Source organism: Trichechus manatus, unplaced genomic scaffold, assembly GCF_000243295.1.
Source record: "Trichechus manatus latirostris isolate Lorelei unplaced genomic scaffold, TriManLat1.0 scaffold00001, whole genome shotgun sequence".
Classification (NCBI taxonomy): Eukaryota; Metazoa; Chordata; class Mammalia; order Sirenia; family Trichechidae; genus Trichechus; species Trichechus manatus.
The window spans coordinates 10,082,540-10,100,515 of NW_004443937.1; the positions used below are offsets into that span (position 1 = coordinate 10,082,540).

The window sequence follows — 17,976 nt, forward strand, 5'->3', positions numbered from 1 at the left end:
GAGTCTCTTTCCTCAAGTGGGAGATGGGGATAATGGCATATTAGATATAATTTAATATGTGGGAGCATTGTTGTTATTAAAGGAATGCCCTGGTGTAAGCAATGAAATTGAAGAGATTGGGGATTTGGGACAAGTATGGAACTGTATCTTACTCATTGAGATATTTGCTGGTGGGCCTGAAAGGCATTATAATATAGAGGTTTAGAATACAGGTTCTGGAATCCAGACTGCTTAGGTATAAATATTGTATCACCTACTTACTAGGAGGGCACACCTTTCACCTCTCTGGGCTGCTGGTCCTCCTCCGTAAAATGAGAATTATAATACCTACCCCAAAGGTTGATATCAGGATTAAATGGACCCTTGGATGTGAAGCAGTGTTTGGAAGTTGGATGGGCCTATGGTGCTTGATCTGGGCTTTTGTTCTCCGTGAGAAGAGACTAGGATCTGAGGAGTGTGTGTGTGCTTACATGAGTCTGAGACCCCAGGCTTTGGCCTAACACTGGGGACTGTTTCTTAGTCTGGGCACATTCTCTTTCTCTGCTGATGCTCAGCAGAGGTTTGCAAAGTTCAGCCTCTTGGGTACCAGGCTCCCCTCTGCCTCCCTCCTCCCCAGTAGGAGATGCCACCAACATCCTGTGTCCATGCCTCCCACGCCCTTCCTCTGGTTGATGCCAGAACCAAGTCAGGCCATTCTGAGCTCTCTCCAGTGTGTGTCCCCTTTCTTCCCCACCACAAGACTGTCTGCCCCTGAATCTCTTCCTCCTCCTGAGGCCCCTTCTCCCAAGGCCTTGCACTCTGGGACTGCAGACCACTCCACATGGAGAGTTAGTGACTGATGGCAGGCTACACTTGTCTCCCTCAAATGGTGCATTTTCAGCTATGAGTAAAAACACTCCCTCTAGAAGGGGCGACCTGGTAGGAGACCACCCACTGAGCGCTGTGCTCTTGGGCCAAGTTCCTTTCCCTCCCAGGGACTCAATTTCCCTCTGGGTTCAAATTCATAGAGGGGGGCGGGGTGCCCAGCTGTCCTGCGGAAAAAGGCCTTGTGATGTGTACCATGTCTGCATTTCCACGTGTGCATTTATTGTTATTGCTCAGGATAGTGTTGAAAAGGCAGACAAATCCCATTAATTACAAAGAGCACAAGCCAGAGATACAGAGAAATAAGTGTACAATAAGAGCACAGTCACTTCCCAGCCCCGATTGCCCCAGAGCCTCCCAGAACCCTGGGAAGCTTGTAGAAGCTGGATGTGGCACCATTCTCTCGTTACTCTGTTATAAAATATGTGCACACAAGAGTTAGCAAAGTGGAAACCCCCGAAAGTTCCAGCTCTGGGAGGGAGAGCACCACAGGCATTACAAAACATACTTAGGGGTCTGGGAAGGGCGGTTCCTTAGCTACCTTGCTTTTGGTGGAAGGGGTGATGGCTGATGCCTGGGGCCCGGGGTCGCCCTCCCACCTACCCTTCACCCCTGCTTGGGTGGGTAGGATCTCTACCTCAAAATTAGGAGAGCTTGATTTGGAACTTGGAAAAGACCTGGGAATTTCATGCTGTTGTCTGATTTAGGCCTTGGCTCTGGAAGACCCCAAAGCCTTCAAGAAACCCCCTCCCCCAACACAGGAGATTTCAGACACTATGGCAGGAGACAGGTTTGGGCAGGAGGCTCATCAGAGTGCACCAGGTGGCAGCCTCCTATAGGCAGAGCAAGAAGAGGAGGGGGTGTGGGGGTAGGGGTGGTGAGAAGGTCTTGGCAAGAAATGCTGCATCCCAAAGGACCTGTCACACAACTTCTGAAAATCAGCTCAGGAAAGGGAGATGGGAATCAGCGTTTCTCCATGAAGAGAATGAGAAGTACTGTCCACTGGGCCACACATTTTGCCTTGCAAAGGTCTCTCCTAGCTAGTTCTGGTGCTCCAGGTCTGGGACAGATTGCTGTCTCTCATCTGGGCCAGGGGCAGATGGAGGGTCCACCTCAGTACCACCAAGGTGGGGTGACTCTGGTTCCCAAGCTGAGATTAGATGGGGGCTCAGTAGCCTTCCTGACAACTCCTGGGTTTAGGGGACAGGTGAAATGATGGGGGGTGGGGGGGGACATCCAGCTTCCCTCAAGAGGCAGGAAGCCCTTTTGGTTCCTCCTTACAGGACACAGTGTAGCCAGTGGCCGAGAGTGGACAGTAACTGCAACGGAACGAAGATGTTTGCACAGAGAATGACAGGGCTCAGGATTTAGGGTGGGAGGAGGGCAGGGAGTGGAAGATTTGGCAAAATTTTTAAAGTTTACTTGGAAGAATAGATGTCAGGGAATGACCAGGAAATTTTGTAAAGGAAGAGCGAAGGGGACTTGCCCCACCAGGTAATAAAACATTATAAAGCTACAATAATTAAAACTATGCAGCTGGTGCCAGACGAGACACCCAGAGAGGGAAGAGAAGAGAAATTCCAGAAATCGACCCAAGTCTATGTAAGATGTCAGTCTGTGGTCAAGGTGGCATTTCAGAACGGTTGGGGAAAAGAATACATGATTTGATAACTGGGACAGCCAGGATCAGACAGACAAAGAGTTGTTGCTCCAGCACAGTTGTAGCTAGTCTGGTCTCAGAAGCAGGGCGCCCTCCCTCTTTACCAGCACTATGCTCTGGCTGGGCGAAGGGGCCACGGTGAGGGGTTGATGGGAGCAGTCAGGGCTGCTCCAGAGTTAGGGAAAGCTCTGCTTGAGTTGCAGGAACTCCTCAGAGTCCTCCCAGCCCACCTGTGAAGGTGGGGGGACTCCACAGCCCCAGGAACCACTGATGGGGGCTGCCTGCTCTTCCTTCATCTGTTGGGGGGAGCAGGCTGGGGAGCTTAGACCTCACCCCTGCATCTGCCACCTTCTCCTGGGGCCCTTGTTCAGATGGTGCGGTCCCTGACTGGAAAAATGTATACATTATAGAGCACATACTTACTATGTTCTGTTCGATGGTGTTTTTTGCCTTTTTTTTTTTTTTTTTTTAAGCCACAGACATTTCAGAACCACACTGCCAGGGTAAGAAGTGTCAGCAATTGAAAGCATAACCATTGCATAGTATTAAATGAACAGAGACGGTGAGTTCTTTATTTACAATTATTGTCTAGATAAAAAAATTCATAAAAACAGATGAATGGTCATAAATTATCTACCCCCTAGTGGGGTGAACTGTCAAACGTACCCCATGCTGCTAGATATAGGACGCAGAGTGCAAGCTTTATGTACTACAGTGAGTTTTGACAAACCAATCATTTCCTGTGTGTGTGGCTGTGTATGCAAGTGTGAGAGTGAGGGTGTGTGTGGGAGAGAATCTGTCATTCCTGACAAGAAAAGACCAAAGCTGACGTCGGACGTTCTCGGTAGCTTCCATCATTCCCTATTCCCCAAGTGAGGCTCCACTCACAGAAGCCCCTCCTGGTTTCCTTGCATCTTGGCTGCAGAGGAACAGGAAGCATGGTACAAGTGGAACTATCCTGGTGTCATGGAATGAGGTCATGGAGACATGATTAGAACGAAGAAGGGGAGAATGGGAAACCTTGAGAGACGAAACTCCGAAAAACACCATGTTCCGAGGCTGCCCCGTGTCTCACCCATGCGAGGCATTCCTTCCTCAGAGTTGCTCAGCAGGCTGGCTTTTGGTGGTGCTTGTAGCTGAATCCAGTAAGCACGTCTGAGGGTTGCTCGCCCCTTCAGGGGTGCAGTTGCCTCTCCCAGATACATTCAGAGATATTTCTTCGTGACGTTCAGGTGATGGTCTCTCACAAAGAAGGCCCTCTTGAAAGCTTTCTCCTGACAGGAGGGTTTAGCCTTGTGGGGTTGGCTGACTTCAGACCCTAAGCCCTCAAGTTTTTCCACAGCCATCCAGACCTAGGCCCTCCCAGCTGACTATGGCTCTTTTCCCGAGGGGATCTCATCTTGTTTGTGGAAGAGTTCTCTGGGCCCGGAGAAGGGAAGGGGCCGGGCGGACACAGAACAACTGTGGGAAGGGTCAGCGTGAGGAATGAGTTTTGCAAGCAAGGCGGAAAGTGTTTGGTTTTCCTCGAAGCATGGGACATCATCGATCATGGTATTCAAAATGTCTTTTGCACTGTACAAGTTTATGGAAAAAGATCGTATGCTGAAAAGTCTCAAAGCTAACTTTGTATTAAATACAAAAGTTCTTTTATGAAAAAAGCTGAGACCCACAAAGTGCTTAGCAGTTAAGAGGCTGACATACAATTAAATAAGCTCTTATAAGTGGGATTACTAGTGCTGTTATTGGTTTGGGGGAAAAAATAACCACCTTTTCTCACCTGTGATACCGCAGGGTTTCAGAATGGCTTTCTGTCTGGGAAAGCGAGACTTGCTGTTAAAAGGCTATAGTATATATCGTGACTACAGGAAGACAATTTGGTTTAAAAAATCACACTGAATACATCTCAATATACACATCATAAAGTTCATTCGGATCTAAATAGTGCAGAGAAAAAGGCTATTTTTCTTCAAAAATAAAAATAAAAGCAGCAAGCCATACTGATCTTCATCCATATGCCAACAGCTCATATGCTGCAATTTATAAGGGAATAAACCTCTAAATTACTAATAAAAAAAAATCAACACAATAGCATTTATAATATCTCAACACTACCCCAATCTCTGTACAGACAGCGCCAAAGAGAACCAAGTTTGGAAATGCTCTTGGTAAACTCAAGCGAGTTTCATTGAGAGAAAAGTCTTCAACGTTTGCTTCGTGGATGCTGCCGTCATCCTTGGGCCAGGATGGCCGTTAGTGCTACAAACCCAGGAAGCCTTCTCTCCTCCTCTCCCTTCGTCTACGGAGCACGTTATGAAACTTCTCTAGATGGATACTCGGTAGTGTTTGGCTCCTGCCTGAGACTCCCGCGGTAGTGACGTTATTCAACGGAAATGGCAGGCAAAAATCAGAGCATGGCTATTGTAAAACATCAGGGATGCAATCCAGGAGAAGTGTCTGTTGGGCTGAGCTGTCGGTACAGCATCTCAGCCACCAGTGTTCTTAAACGGTACAAATAGCCAGACATTATCTACAGGTTTGTAAACAAATTACATTCTTCTTTTAGAACATAAATAAGTTAAAATAGAGCAATTTAAGCGGAAACAAGGCAACATGCCGGCAAAGAAACTTTATATATATCCATGTATATATATATATTTATATATATATATATATATATATATATATATAAATCTACTTATCTATATGGACGTATACAGTCTTGGAGAAGTATACGTAGATATAGATACAAAGAAATGGATATAACCTTGTGAGTGTCTATGAAGTTCCTCGGTTCCGTTGGTGCAAATCTACTAGGCGAGTTAAGCTCTGCAATTTCAAAAAGTTATTAAATTAATCTATACAACTGAGACCATGCTGCGCAAGCATTTCAAAAACTCACAGACCAGTGGATTGGATAAATAGTCTCAGAAAAGAGTGTTTGCAGTTCCCGCCTAAGAAAACAAACAAAAAACCCCTCCCCAAACCCCCGAAAACCAAACAAGGGGAGGACTGGAAGTGTACAGTACATTCATGCAGGGGACGTGGTGGCCGGGCGGGGGCATGGCTGGTCCATGTGTGGGCGGGAGCCAGGAAGGGCGGGTTTTGACAAATCGCTCACTCCCATAAGCCCCCAGTAGAGATCCCGCCCCTTGCCTCCAAGTGAAAAAGTTCAAACAGCATCGCAGCCAGAGAAAGGGTCTGTTGGGTGGAAACATGGGTTCTCTCTCCAGTGTTTGGTTTTCTGTTGTTGCTCTTTGCTGCTTGGTGTCTTGGGTGCCTGGGTGGGTGGGTGCCCGAAAGGCAGGTGGTGGTGGGGTCTGTGAGGGCGGGCGGGCGCCGGAGGTCCTCAGCTAAAGCGACGTCTCCAGGCTGTGGATGGGGCTCCCTGGACTTGAAGAGGTAGCTGATTTGCTTGTGTCGGTCGTCAGGTTGATCCCGCTGTCGATGGCGCTGTTGTTCTTGTTGAGCGAGGACGGCGGGCTCGAGTTCTGCTTGAGTGCGGCATCTTCTTCCAGGTCGGTGTCGTCGATGAGGGGGATGTGGGGCTGGGAATCTTCGATCCGGAATTCAGGATGAGCCATGAAATTATGGATGGAGGTTCGAGACTCAGGCTTTTCTAAACCTTCATAGAGAGAGCTACGGAACGCCTTCACGACGCGGATCTGCAAGGGAAGCACAGGGGTCAGAAGCACTGCCCTGGCGGGGGGAGGGGGTTGGCAGCCACATTTTGGGGGCCTCGGAGAGGGGACGGGTGGGAGAAGAGTTAGGACACAGCAGGCGGCTGGAATCCACAGTCGCTGGATGTTATGAGCATCGCAGGAGGGGAAAAACGGAAGTGGTAGAGGGCTTAGGTTATGTGCATTCATGAGGTGGTTGGTTTTTTTTAAAATTGGTTTGGGCCAGAACTACAGTATGAGAACAGGAGGAGTCATCAAGCACCATCAAAGAGATGCTGGGAACCAGTGGTTAAAGGAAGCTTGGTCCACTCTGGTGGGCACCCACACCTAGTGAGAGACTGAGCCTTGTTAATTCTAGAGCAGAGGTTCAACCATGCAGAAGGAGGGGAGGGCCAGGTGGGAATCAAGTAGGAAGGAGGAGAGGCTATTAAAAAAAAAACTAATTGTAAAAAAACCACACACAGTTAAGAAACCATATAACATGGAACAGATTGCGCGCCACACACAGAAAAGGAACAGAAAGGTGAGACAGGTGGATGAGCTGGGATGAGAGAAGACACACGAGGGCCAAACAGAGAACGAGAACGTCCAACCGAAGGCAGCAAAGCAAACGAAAGCCCAACTCAGGGCTTTCTGAGGTGCAGTGCAGAGGCAGCCAGAAAGCACGAGGGAGCCGGCAGACTGGGGACACTCGGGGCAGGGAGCATGCCACGGGTGGGGGCGGGAACCATACGGCACACACAAACGGGCACACGGCTACACTTGGAAGCCTGGACAATGTGAACAGAGGTCGTTTGTACCCAGCGTTTCTTTTCCTTCATGCATTGAGGAGGTAAACACTCGAGTATAGACTCAAAGCCCTGGCCAGGCATTGGAGCTTGCCTTGGGGTCCCTTATTTCCTGAGGTATTTTATTTCCCTGTTTGTGCTTTGAAAACACAAAACGAAAAAATGGGGCCAGAATCGAATGGGCAAACCCAGCCTCAGGTGGGGTTCTGGGGGGTGTGGAGCTGAGCCACACAGCAGCCAGTGCGTTCATTTTCTGGGTTTCAGTCATGAACCCTGCATCCTGGGCCTCAGCCTTCTCTTCTGAAGAATGGCTGGAGCTTGGACCTGAGTCCTCCAGCTAGTGGGAGACCTGAGTTTGGTGCCAAGACTGTGGGCACGTCATACTGCCTTTCTGGTCGTCCCCTGTCCTGCCTCACTGGGTACAAGAGGGGTCCCTTCTTTGGACTTCTGGGAGGGGGAGCCGTGCCTGTCATCTCAAGGGGCTGATGGGACTCTGGACAACGGCACCTCCTGCTCTCTTTCTAGCCCACTCAGAACTGTATCCAGCCCCAACGGAGGCAGCACCCGCTGGCCCTGTCCCGTGGTTGCATGGCTGCCTTCCCTGCAGAGCAGTGGCCCCCACATCCCAGGGGCCTCGGGGAGGCGGAGACTGACAAGACAGGTGTGGGGAGGCCCTGGCAGTCCTAGGATTTGTGTCGCTCTCAGCTAAACCCAGAGGTGCTCATCTGTGGGACGCTGGCGGGGAAGGCCTTGGCCCATGGACGTGACTTTTCTAGATGACTGTGGTTGATGGCTTTAAATGTCAGAGCTCCTTTTAAGGATTCAGAGGGTGTCTTTCTAAAGCCCATCACAGGCTCCTCTGCCTTCGACTTTAGAGCACACAGAGCTGACCTGAACTTCAAGTTTGCTAATACTCCTTGGTGGTCTTGTGTAAGACCCACAGTTTTGCAACTGTCTTTTAGTTGTTTCTCCTTTGCCATCAGCTATGACTTACTAGCTCTGACTTCTTGTCTTCTGAAAAAGCATCTCTTTCCTTTTCCTTTCTTATGTGCTGTGGGCTGGGGAAGCCAGGGAGCCCCATGTGGTGGAATGTGCTTTAAGAGTCAAGAGATGCCAAGCACGAGCATTAGTCAAGAGGTGCCAAGCACAAGCACTGAGCATTAGTGCCGCCTCGGTGACAGCCCTTCCGTCTGCTCTGAGGCTCCTTTTCCCCGGCTTCCCTATTTGTGACTCTGTAGAGATTATCAGTATTCCAATCTCCTGCTAAGTGGGCTGTTAAATTCCTAATGGGGGGGGGGCGTGGGGGGAGGCATTACAAGCCTCAGCTTTCTTATCTGTAAAATGGGAATGAGAATTCTCATTGTAGCTGCTCAGCCTAGTGCTCAGGGTGTTCTGAGGCTGACTTTCAATGAGATGCCAGCTGGAGTACCTGGTGGTGGGGGGAGGGAATGGTGGCAGGACCCTGTCATGTGACTGACAATGCAAAGGGGACAACACACAATGAGATGCAGGCCCCTCCGCCCTCCCCCTGGCATGGAGACAACAGAAAGAATGGACTGCTCTGGACAAGACTGTGGGGACAAGACTTTTCGGGACACCCCGCCACGGCCATTTCAAGTCTCCACTTCGGTTCTCTCCACGGCTGAAATGGAAAAAAGTATGGGAAGAAAAAAAGCTCTTCCATCTCCCTCCCCTGCCTACCTAAAACTGGGACTTTGGGGCATAAGCTGCATCTGGGCGGGGGGTGAGGGGAAGAGAGGAAGGTCCCCAGTTTGTGGGATTTCAGACGTTTTGGTTTCATTGGTACACAGGGAGCAGGGGGACCAATGCCCGCTGTCAGAGGGCTCTGAGGAAACACAGCGGCCCCGGTGTGGAATGGGTTCGACATACTCGAATGTTTACCCGGCTTCAAGGAAGCCAAGAGTCTGGGATTGATTCACATTCATTTCAGGCTCAAGGTTAAAGACTCACAACCTCTTTTAATTTCACTCTCTCTTGCTGAACTCTGTGTCCAGGGTTCTCTAGCCCTCTAGGGAAACAAACACATGGAATATTCAGACAGCGGAGAGCTCTAGGATCCCCCCCAGAAGCAAGCCATTTTCTCGCCAACCCAAGACTGCACTAAATTCGTTATCAAAATGCTAATGAGGGGTCCAGCTTTCTTTCCTATCTCTTTCTTTTCTCCCCCTAAGAGATGCCAATTCCTTGCCCTCACTGTGCTCAGAACCAGGGATCTGAAGGAAAGTGGGGGCAGGAGATGCCCTATCTAGCAGGTTACGGGATCTAGCAATGTGGCCAGGCCCTGGGTTAGGATGCTGCTGGCTTAGTTGGTTCAAAGGTGCAGGACTTTCACTGATGAACACTGGGCATGCTACAGACCTGCTAAATACAAGGATGGTCTGAGGCGGGTTAGGCATTTGAGGGGAATAAGAGAAAGAGGCTGTGTGATGTGGCCTTGAAACAAAGAGCTGAATACTAATATTGCCCTTGGTCCCCAGTGGGAAGGTTTCCTTCTCCCCAGTCCCTGCCAGGCAGAGAGCAGCTTCCCTGGCCTTCTAAACCAGGGAAGACTGGGTCTTCTCACAGGTATGTGGCTGTGGGCATGGGCACTGGTTCCTGAATGGAAATCCAACCTCTGTGGGCTCGTCTGGGAAGCAGTGTGGATGGTGGGAAAATGGGGGACTCAGGTGTTAGACCTCTTGCTGGTCATTTGCTGGGTGATCTTGGCCAAGTCATTTTCCTTCTCTGAGCCTCTGTGTGTTTCTCTCTTAAAAGGATACATTGATAGAGCCTACCCCCTCATATTTTGGTTGTGAGACATATATGAATGAAAGAATGTGGGGAACTGCTTTGGAAGATTTTGAGTGAGGCTCAAGTATAAGGCCTTAGGGGTGTGCCATCAAATTTCTGGGGGGGAAAACAAACTTGTTTTTGAGTAAGTCAGAGGAGACAAGCAGAAAATGGACTAGAGTTCCCTTCTGAACATTCTGGGAGCCAGACTGATGGGACTGTCCTGCCTATGACGTCATCTGTCTGCCTGGGATCCTCCCCCTCTCAGGGTGGGGCTGGGCGAGGACTGCATGAAGTAGCTGGGGAGTTTCCTCATCCCACCTGTCATGAGTCAGAGTCAGCTTCAAGCCCGCACTGCCCTGTCTCAGGCTTTGTGTTCAACTTTTGATATCCTAGTGCTAATGGAGGGGACAGTGGTTGACTCGTTTAGGGTTTTCAGTTTGGCTCTGACATGCACATGGCCACCCTCCTGTGCCGGAGAGTCCCCAGGAATGAGATCCTGCTCAGAGGAGGCCGGCAGGCAGCCCATCTCTCCATCCCACCCCTCTTGGGGCCCCTTCTCTCACCAGGCGTCCTGCTTCCTACCTTCCTTGTGCCATTTTGGCTTCTGAAAGGACCCTGTCTTATCCCTTGGGGACCAGAGGGGTGACATTGTCAGAGGAACTATTCAAGCAAAGGAGGAACTAGGGGGGATATTTATTTAGAGTTTGCACTGTGACTGTGTTGACCAAAATGTGTATGTTGAAACCACAGAGGTTGTGCTCCTCCTTGGGAACAAGTGCCCTTGGGCAGGAGGATGGTTAGGCTCTCTCTGAAACCATTTTCCCAAGGAGGGGTCCCAGAAGGGACCTGGAAGTACAGGCTGCCTTCTATAATAGAGGGGAGGATTGTGGGATTCTTAAGGGAGCATGATATGTAGGGGGAAAGGCAAGATGGTGGCTGGATGAGGGGGTCATCTGAGAATGAGGGCTGTGGGCAAGGATGACTAAGTCAGCCTTTGTAAAGCCTTTGCCCAGGCTCCATTTCAAAGGCTGTTCCAGAGTTGGGGTCACCATGGGATAAAAGGGATTCATCTGACTTAGAGGAGAGTGACTGAGAGATAGGAAGTGAATAAAGAGACATTTCTCTGAAGGGAGAAGTGTTGAAAAATGACTGTCCCAGCACTGGCCTTACTGTTTTTATAAATGACCCAAAAGAAAAGTTAGAATGAAATTGCCAAGGTTCAAGGTGACCAAGCTCTTTGTTCTAGATTATAAAAGCTAAGATGAGGGGGCGGGGAGAGGGGGCTAAGCAAAGGGAAGGCTTTCAAAGGCTGCATGGGTGCCCAGAAATGTTGACTGAGCTTTGTCGTGGCCAGTACGAAGCTCCACATTAAAGAAGGAGGCTGGACTGGGCTGGGCCAAGAGCTGAGCTACAGCCAGCAGCCAGACTCCTCGTGGTCAGACCCAGCCAGAGAGATGCAGGACTTCTGGGAAGGGGTGGCAGGAACCCACAGAAATGTATTCCCCGGGGGATCTCATGCCGGAACACTGTGGTCATCACACTTCAAGACAGGTGGGGCACTGAGCCAGGAAAGAGCTGAGCTGATGCGGGGTCAGCTGGGCGTGGGCTGCCCTCCAAGGTCACCACTCTCTAGTCTGAAGGGGAGTGGGAGGGGACCAAGTCTCTCCTGCCTTGAGAAAGCCTGGCAGTGATCTCTCCGTGACAGTGCCTCATGGAAACGTGACCCAGACGTCATCTACTCAAATGCACCTCCATTTCACGTTGGCTAGTCCAGCTTCCCCGTCATTGTGCTTTTGTGCTAATGAATGAACATTGAGGGGCTTCCTCTCCTTCTCTGCATCCTTCCTGTCATCTTGCATACCTGGCAGGACTGCCTCCACAGGAAGGTCTGGGACATAAGCATATGCCACCAATGGCTCTTTGTGGCTTGTGCTTCCTGCTAGAGGGCCTAAGATGGAAGCGTTACTACCTGAACATGAGTGCTTTCCTGCTCAGTAGCAGGGGGTGTGTGCTGTGTGTGTTCTACACATTGTAACGTATCAAGATATGAGATTTTCTGGAGCCCATTTCTCATCATAGAAGCCCTGAAGGCTAAGTGCAACAACAGTGTGCCAATCTGAGAAGATGAGAACTAGGGGCCTCCCTTGCAGTTTGGTAGGGCCTGACTGGAGCTAGGAGTTCCTGGGTGGTGCTAATGGTTAACACCCTCGGCTGCTAACCAAAAGGCTGGAAGTTTGAGTCTACCTGGAAGCACCTCAGAAGACAGGCCTGGCTATCTACTTCCAAAAAAATCAGCCATTGAAAATCCTATGAAGTCCAGTTCTACTCTGACACACATGGATTGCCATGAGTTGGAATCGACTTGATGTCAACTGGTTTAATTGGAGACGAGGTAAGGGAGACAGGTGGTAAATGGAGACTTCTTCCTTCTGGGGCCTGAAGCCATGGAGAGGTTCAGGAAAGATCTAGACAAGGCCAGAGATGAAAGACCCAGGTCAGAAGTAGTGGTGTGTAGAGATGAGCTCAGTAGGAGGGAGATGAAGAGGGGGTCCAAGTGCCAGGCCAGCCTTCAGATAAGGAAGGGCAGGAGGCTGAGGTTGAGACCAGATCCCTCAGGGCTGCTGGCACTCAGCCAAGATGTAGGCATGGCCCACTATTGTCCACCTGAGGTTCGGCTGAATGGGTCAGGAGCTTTTGTCCCTTCCAGGAGGGGGGACAGAGCTTTAGCCCCTGCTGCAGGGAAGGTGTTCGTAAGGTGGCCGATGCCTTCGGATGTGCAAGGGGAGGAACAGTGAGAAAGGGCAGAGGGTGCTGAACTTCTAGGGTGGAGTGTCCAGACTGTATGATCTCCCTGATGGCCTGGGACCCCTGAGTGACTGTGACCTGTGACCTACAGTGGTCTTTTTGCTCAACTGTCTCCCTTGGTCATGACCCCCATCACTGACCGGTGCTCCCTGGCTGGCTGGGAAACCCTGAATGACATGATCCCTCTCGGGTGGACCCCCACTGTGACTGACTGTGATGCCCTGAGGGACTTTTACCCCTTGGCCAACGTAACCCTTTGCCTGACTTTGACTGCAAGGCTGTGACCTCTTGGTCAATTCTGACCTTCACTGGCTGTATGTTTCCTGACCAAGTATGACCCTATACCAATTGGGATACTCTGTGCCCACCTGACACCCCCTTCACTGCACGACGCTGAGATGGATTAGGACCATTTGATCACTGCAACCTCCTTGAGTAAAGGTGATCCTTTTACTTTTGACCAGTTGTGACCCTCCAACCCCGACTGACTGGTTGTAACCCCTGACTCGGACCCCTGCATTGGCCCTGACCCCAGACTGACTCTGCCCCCTGACTGACTCAGCCCCTCTGACTGGCTACGAGCTCCTGACCAACTGTGATCTTCCTTAATGGCTGTGATCCCTCAACCCCTGCGCCTACCAGTGACCAGCTGCCCCCCGTGTCCTTTGGTGCCCCTGCCCCTGCCCGCCTGCCCGCCCAGGAGCTGGCGTCTGTGGCACCAGTGGCGGGAAGGAGTCACACTCACGCCCAGCTGCAGCAGGAGGAAGGCTGGTCGGAGAGGAAAGAGCATTGGACAACGACACGCGACTAGGGCTAGAGAGATTGGCTACGTCCTGGCTCTGGCTGGTGACGGAGGACTGTCTCCGGAGGGCCCCCTGAAAGGAGGCCCCGCTCTTGAAAGTATTGACTACTTCAATCTGCAACGGAGGAGAGAACGAGACAAGTTGCAAAAAGAACGAACACAACAGCTACACAACTGACAGGCGCAACGTCACAAGAACAGCCGCAGCCACGGCAACAACAACATCACTTAAATTAAAAAAAAAGTACCAGACACACTCCAAGGCTCTGAAAGACATCTGCTCAGCTCCAGGCCCCTCTGTAGGCCCCAGGGTCCCAGGGAGGACGAGGGAGTCCGACCACTTTTCTGCATTCGTGGTCAGGGACCAGTGGGCTGGGGCTGGGGGTAGGGGCGATTAAACATGGCGTCTGGAGGCCAGAGAGCGCGCTCAGCCTCCCTCAGGGCGGTGTGGAGCAGAGGGGGCATGAGGGGCGGGGGGCTCTGGAGTGGACAGAGCTTGGGCCAGATCACCTACTAGATAGGTAACCTTGGGCAAGGCACCTCTCTGAGTTCAGCTTCTGGTCCTTACAAAGGGGCAGTGCCACCTACCTAGCAGGGTTATCTGTAACTGGCAAAGCATATGGCACATGTTAGTGCTCAGAAAGAGCCAGGCTAGACAGGAGCCTGTGCCTGCTCAGGAAACCGCCGCCTGGTCCTACCGAAATCTAGAGACCCCAGACAGGCGTGGTCGCGGGGGTGTGGGCGTGGTCGCCAGGGTGTGGGGTGACCACCAGGGTGGTGGCAGCAAGGGCCCTGTGCACTGAGAGCTGCCCCAGCACTCCCACGGAGCCGGGCCGCTGGGAGGCCGGCTGCTGGGGTGTTGTTAGGGAAGGGGAGAGCCAGCCTGGATCCGGCAGCTCTGTGTCTGAAACCTGTCTCCACCCCCCAGCCGTGCCAGCTCAGCAGAAAGGCTCATCTCCTGAACTCAGGTACCTCTAAACCTGGGGGAGTCACACCTACCTCTCGGGGGGCTATGAAGGTAAATGAGATATGTTTGGGACCGGCAATGTGAAGTGTGAAGCAGCACAGGTGATAATACTGTTCTGTTGGGTGGACATGAACGGCCAGTCCAAGCCTGGAGACAGGCCAGGCAGGCAGGGCCCAGGCTGGTGCTCTGGCAGCTTCTGTCAGAGGGAGCAGCTAGGGTAGCCCGGTGCCCTCTGCCCCTCCCCCTGTGCCTCCTGGTGGACAGACCCTGTGCAGGGCTGTGAGGAGGGCCCTGCCGCCGGAGGGGCTGGCATGGCCATAAAGACCAGGAATGTGAAGGGGCCCAATAGGCAGAAGACACGCAGCTGCTAGACTTACCCACCATCCCAAAGAGGAGGGCCAGAGGCTTCCCCAGGGGGGAGCCGGAGAACCAGGCTGCAGGTAGGAGCCCTCAGACAGGGGCCTTCTCTGTTACTTTCCCTGCCTCCGTCCCCGCCCAATTGGGTGTCCCAGAGCGTGATGGGGATAGGGCTGGGTATGAAATTCCCAGCGTTGGCTCTCCCAGGTGGTCTCGGTTAAGAGACCAGCCCTCTCTGAGTTTCCTAGTCCCTTCTGCCCCTCATCTCACAGCTGTGGAAGCTCGCTGTAAACTGGGCATGAGGCACATGTGATAGTGTGTGGCCTTTGTGTGTGTGTCCCGGAGCGTGTGGCCTGTGTGTGTGTGTGTCGCAGAGAATGTGGCCTATGTGGGTCGTAGAGAGTGTGGCCTGTGTGTGTGTGTGTCCCAGAGCATGTGGCCTGTGTGTGTGTGTCCCAGAGTGTGTGTCCCAGAGTGTGTGGCCTGTGTGTCACAGAGTGTGGCCTGTGTGTGTGTGTCCAAGAGTTTGTGGCCTGTGTGTGTGTGTGTGTGTGTTGCAGAGTGTGGGGGCTGTGTGTGTCCCAGAGTGTGTGGCCTGTGTGTGTGTGGCCTGTGTGTGTGTTGCAGAGAGTGTGGCCTGTGTGTGTCTGTGTCCCAGAGTGTGTGGCCTGTGTGTGTGTGTGTGTATGTGTGTGTGTGTATTGCAGAGTGTGGGGGCTGTGTGTGTCCCAGAGTGTGGGGGCTGTGTGTGTCCCAGAGCATGTGGCCTGTGTGTCACAGATAGTGTGGGCTGTGTGTGTGTGTGTGTGTGTTGCAGAGTGTGGGGGCTGTGTGTGTCCCAGAGCATGTGGCCTGCGTGTGTCCCAGAGCATGTGGCCTGCGTGAGTCCCAGAGTGTGTGGCCTGGGCGCATGTGTCCCAGAGCGTGTGGCCAGTCTGTGTGTGTGCCAGTGCGTGTGCCAGTGCGTGTGGTGTGTGTGTGTGTCCCACAGCATGTTTCCCCTGTGCCCAAGCAGAAGCTCCATTGCCTGACAGGGCTGCCCCTGGGCCCTGGGAGAATCTGGGGTGGACTCTGACCTGAGGCTGTGTTCTGGCCTCAAGACGCATTGGTCACCTGCCTGCAGCTTTGCATTGTCCTGGTCCATGTCCCCCAGCAGCACCCACCAGAGCCCCTCCCTTAGTCCTCAGAGTCCCTGCATGCCACCTGCCCTCTCAGAGGAACCCCTCCAAACCCTTGGTGGGTGTAACACCCACTCTGACCCTTGCCTGAGGGGAACCACCTGAGTGTGGGAAGAGCGTGGGTGAATAAAATGGTTGTTGAGATGGTGGGGGCCCTTTGGAGCCTAGGTGCTGGCCTGTGGCAAATCCCTCCCAAAGCTGCCTGGCCTGGGAAGTCAGGCTCTCTGTGGCCTGGCGGTTTGTGTGCTTGGCAGCCACCCTCCCTGCATGCCAGCGCTGGGCCCTCGGGGTCATATGGAGGCTGCCTCATCTCCACCCCCACCCCTCACCCCACAGGTGTGGCCTGGCCCTGAGAGGCTCTTGTACCTGAGTTTGGATCCGATTCAGGCCTCGGAACCACAGGATCTGGCCCCGCCGCAGCTCTCTCTCCGCGTGGTCTATCTCCTCCACGTCCTCATTGAGCTCCTCCTCGGGGATCTCCTCTTTCTGCGTGAGTCTTCCTGCCTCCTTGAGGAACTTGAGCCTGCTGGTTGGGATGGTGGCGATGACCTGGAAGGGACCCAGGGGTCAGGCAGGGAAGGTATCCCTGCAGCCAGCCTTCTCCCCTCCCTGGAGTCACTTCATCCCCACCCCTCCTTCCTCTCCCTCCCTCCCCTCTCGTCTTACCACTTATCTACTCACTTGTTCAGTTCACTCCTTAACTCATCACACCCATTCCTCAACGCCATCTTTTTTTTTTTTTTAAATCTCTTATTAATTCACTCACTCACTCACTTATCCAGAGTTACGGGGACATGCTGGAAAATCTTGCACTTTAGGAGTTGGACAGATGTGGCACTGAATACTCTAAACCTTAGTGGTCATGTGACCTTAGGTAAGTTATCTAACCTCTCTGAGCTTTGGTTCCCTATCTGTAAAGCTGGGGTGATGTGCAGCGTTGTGAGGATGGAGTGAGACGGGGTGTCTGAGTTGCCGTGCAGGAAGCCTGTCCCATGCAGGCCCTCAGGTCTCCTGGGCTCATTCCCGGGTGTCACAGGACCTCCCTCCTGAGGCCACTGGTCGTGGGGGCAGCTAATCCTGTGGACCCTGGGTTTGCTCTGGGGAAAATATGCCTTCATCCTTACTGTTCCCCAGAGGGCTTGCCCACGGAGATGAGACCTGAGAGGCTGGCCCTGTAGGGAAGCTGAGGTGCTGGATGTCAGAGTCCCCTTTCATCTCCTAGGACAGGCAGGGGCTCCTGAACACTCCAGCATCTGGGGTTCCTGGGAGTTTAGGATCTGCATTGTCCATTGACATTGCCCTTGGTCATTCTGAGCCTGGCTCCCCCAAACACTGAGCGCCCCATGAGGGCATGGGCTGTCTGCTCCTACTCTGGGTCCCAGTAGGTAAAGATGGCCTGGCCCTGAGGGTGCCCGGAAAAGGGGTTTGTATGTCCAATCTAGTTTATCAGCTTTCCAGAGAAGTTCCGAAGTTTAAAGAAGGTCCTTTTGAATGAAATTAAAATTTCTTTCTATGCTAGTTAGTTTTTGCCATTGTAGCTCCTCACCTTCGCCTGGGAACAGGCTGAAAGCCCAAGCGCCTGGCTGATGGAGCAGCTTGGGAAAGAAGCCCCTTTGGCCCAGGGTCAGTATCTGGGCACTTCTCATGAGCACCATTTCCTGGGGCAGGCACCTGTAGCTGCAAGCTGTCAGAGGTGGGATTTGGGGTGGGGGTGCCTGGAACTTGGGCGAAAGTTGGTGGTAAATGTTTTGGGATCAAAGCTGGAAGGGTCCCTGGAGAACATGGGAGAATCTCAGATGGCTACCAAAAAACAGCAAACCAGCTGCTGTACAGTTGGTTCTGACTCATGGCGACCCTGTGGGTGCGGAGTGAACTGCTCCATAGGACTTTCAGTGACTGTGACCTGTGGAAAGTAGATCACCAGGCATTTCTTCCGAGCCACATCTGGGTAGATTCAGACTGTCAACCTTTCAGTTGGTAGTTGAGCGCTTAACCATTTGCACCACCCTGGGACTTCCAGATGGCTATAGACACAGCCTTAAACAGCACCGAAATGCAGCAGATTAGTCCCTCTGTGTCCCCTTT

The 17,976-nt window shown here is 52.3% G+C and overlaps 1 protein-coding gene across 3 annotated transcripts in view; it reads right to left on the reverse strand.

Annotated features, from left to right (window-relative positions):
- Positions 1-3,075: 3,075 nt before the first annotated feature.
- The window catches only part of ATP2B2 (ATPase plasma membrane Ca2+ transporting 2), a 203,507-nt gene continuing 188,606 nt past the window's right edge, over positions 3,076-17,976 (reverse strand). For 2 of the 3 annotated variants that reach the window (XM_004368327.1, XM_004368328.1), the window contains 2 exons: positions 16,258-16,440; positions 5,157-6,186 (listed from right to left, as the gene is read on the reverse strand). In XM_004368327.1, coding sequence (XP_004368384.1) covers positions 5,875-6,186; positions 16,258-16,440 — 495 coding nt within the window. In that variant the 3' untranslated portion in view covers positions 5,157-5,874. Of the gene's footprint in view, positions 6,187-16,257; positions 16,441-17,976 lie in introns of all 3 variants that reach the window. The other variant, XM_004368329.1, reaches the window with a different exon arrangement.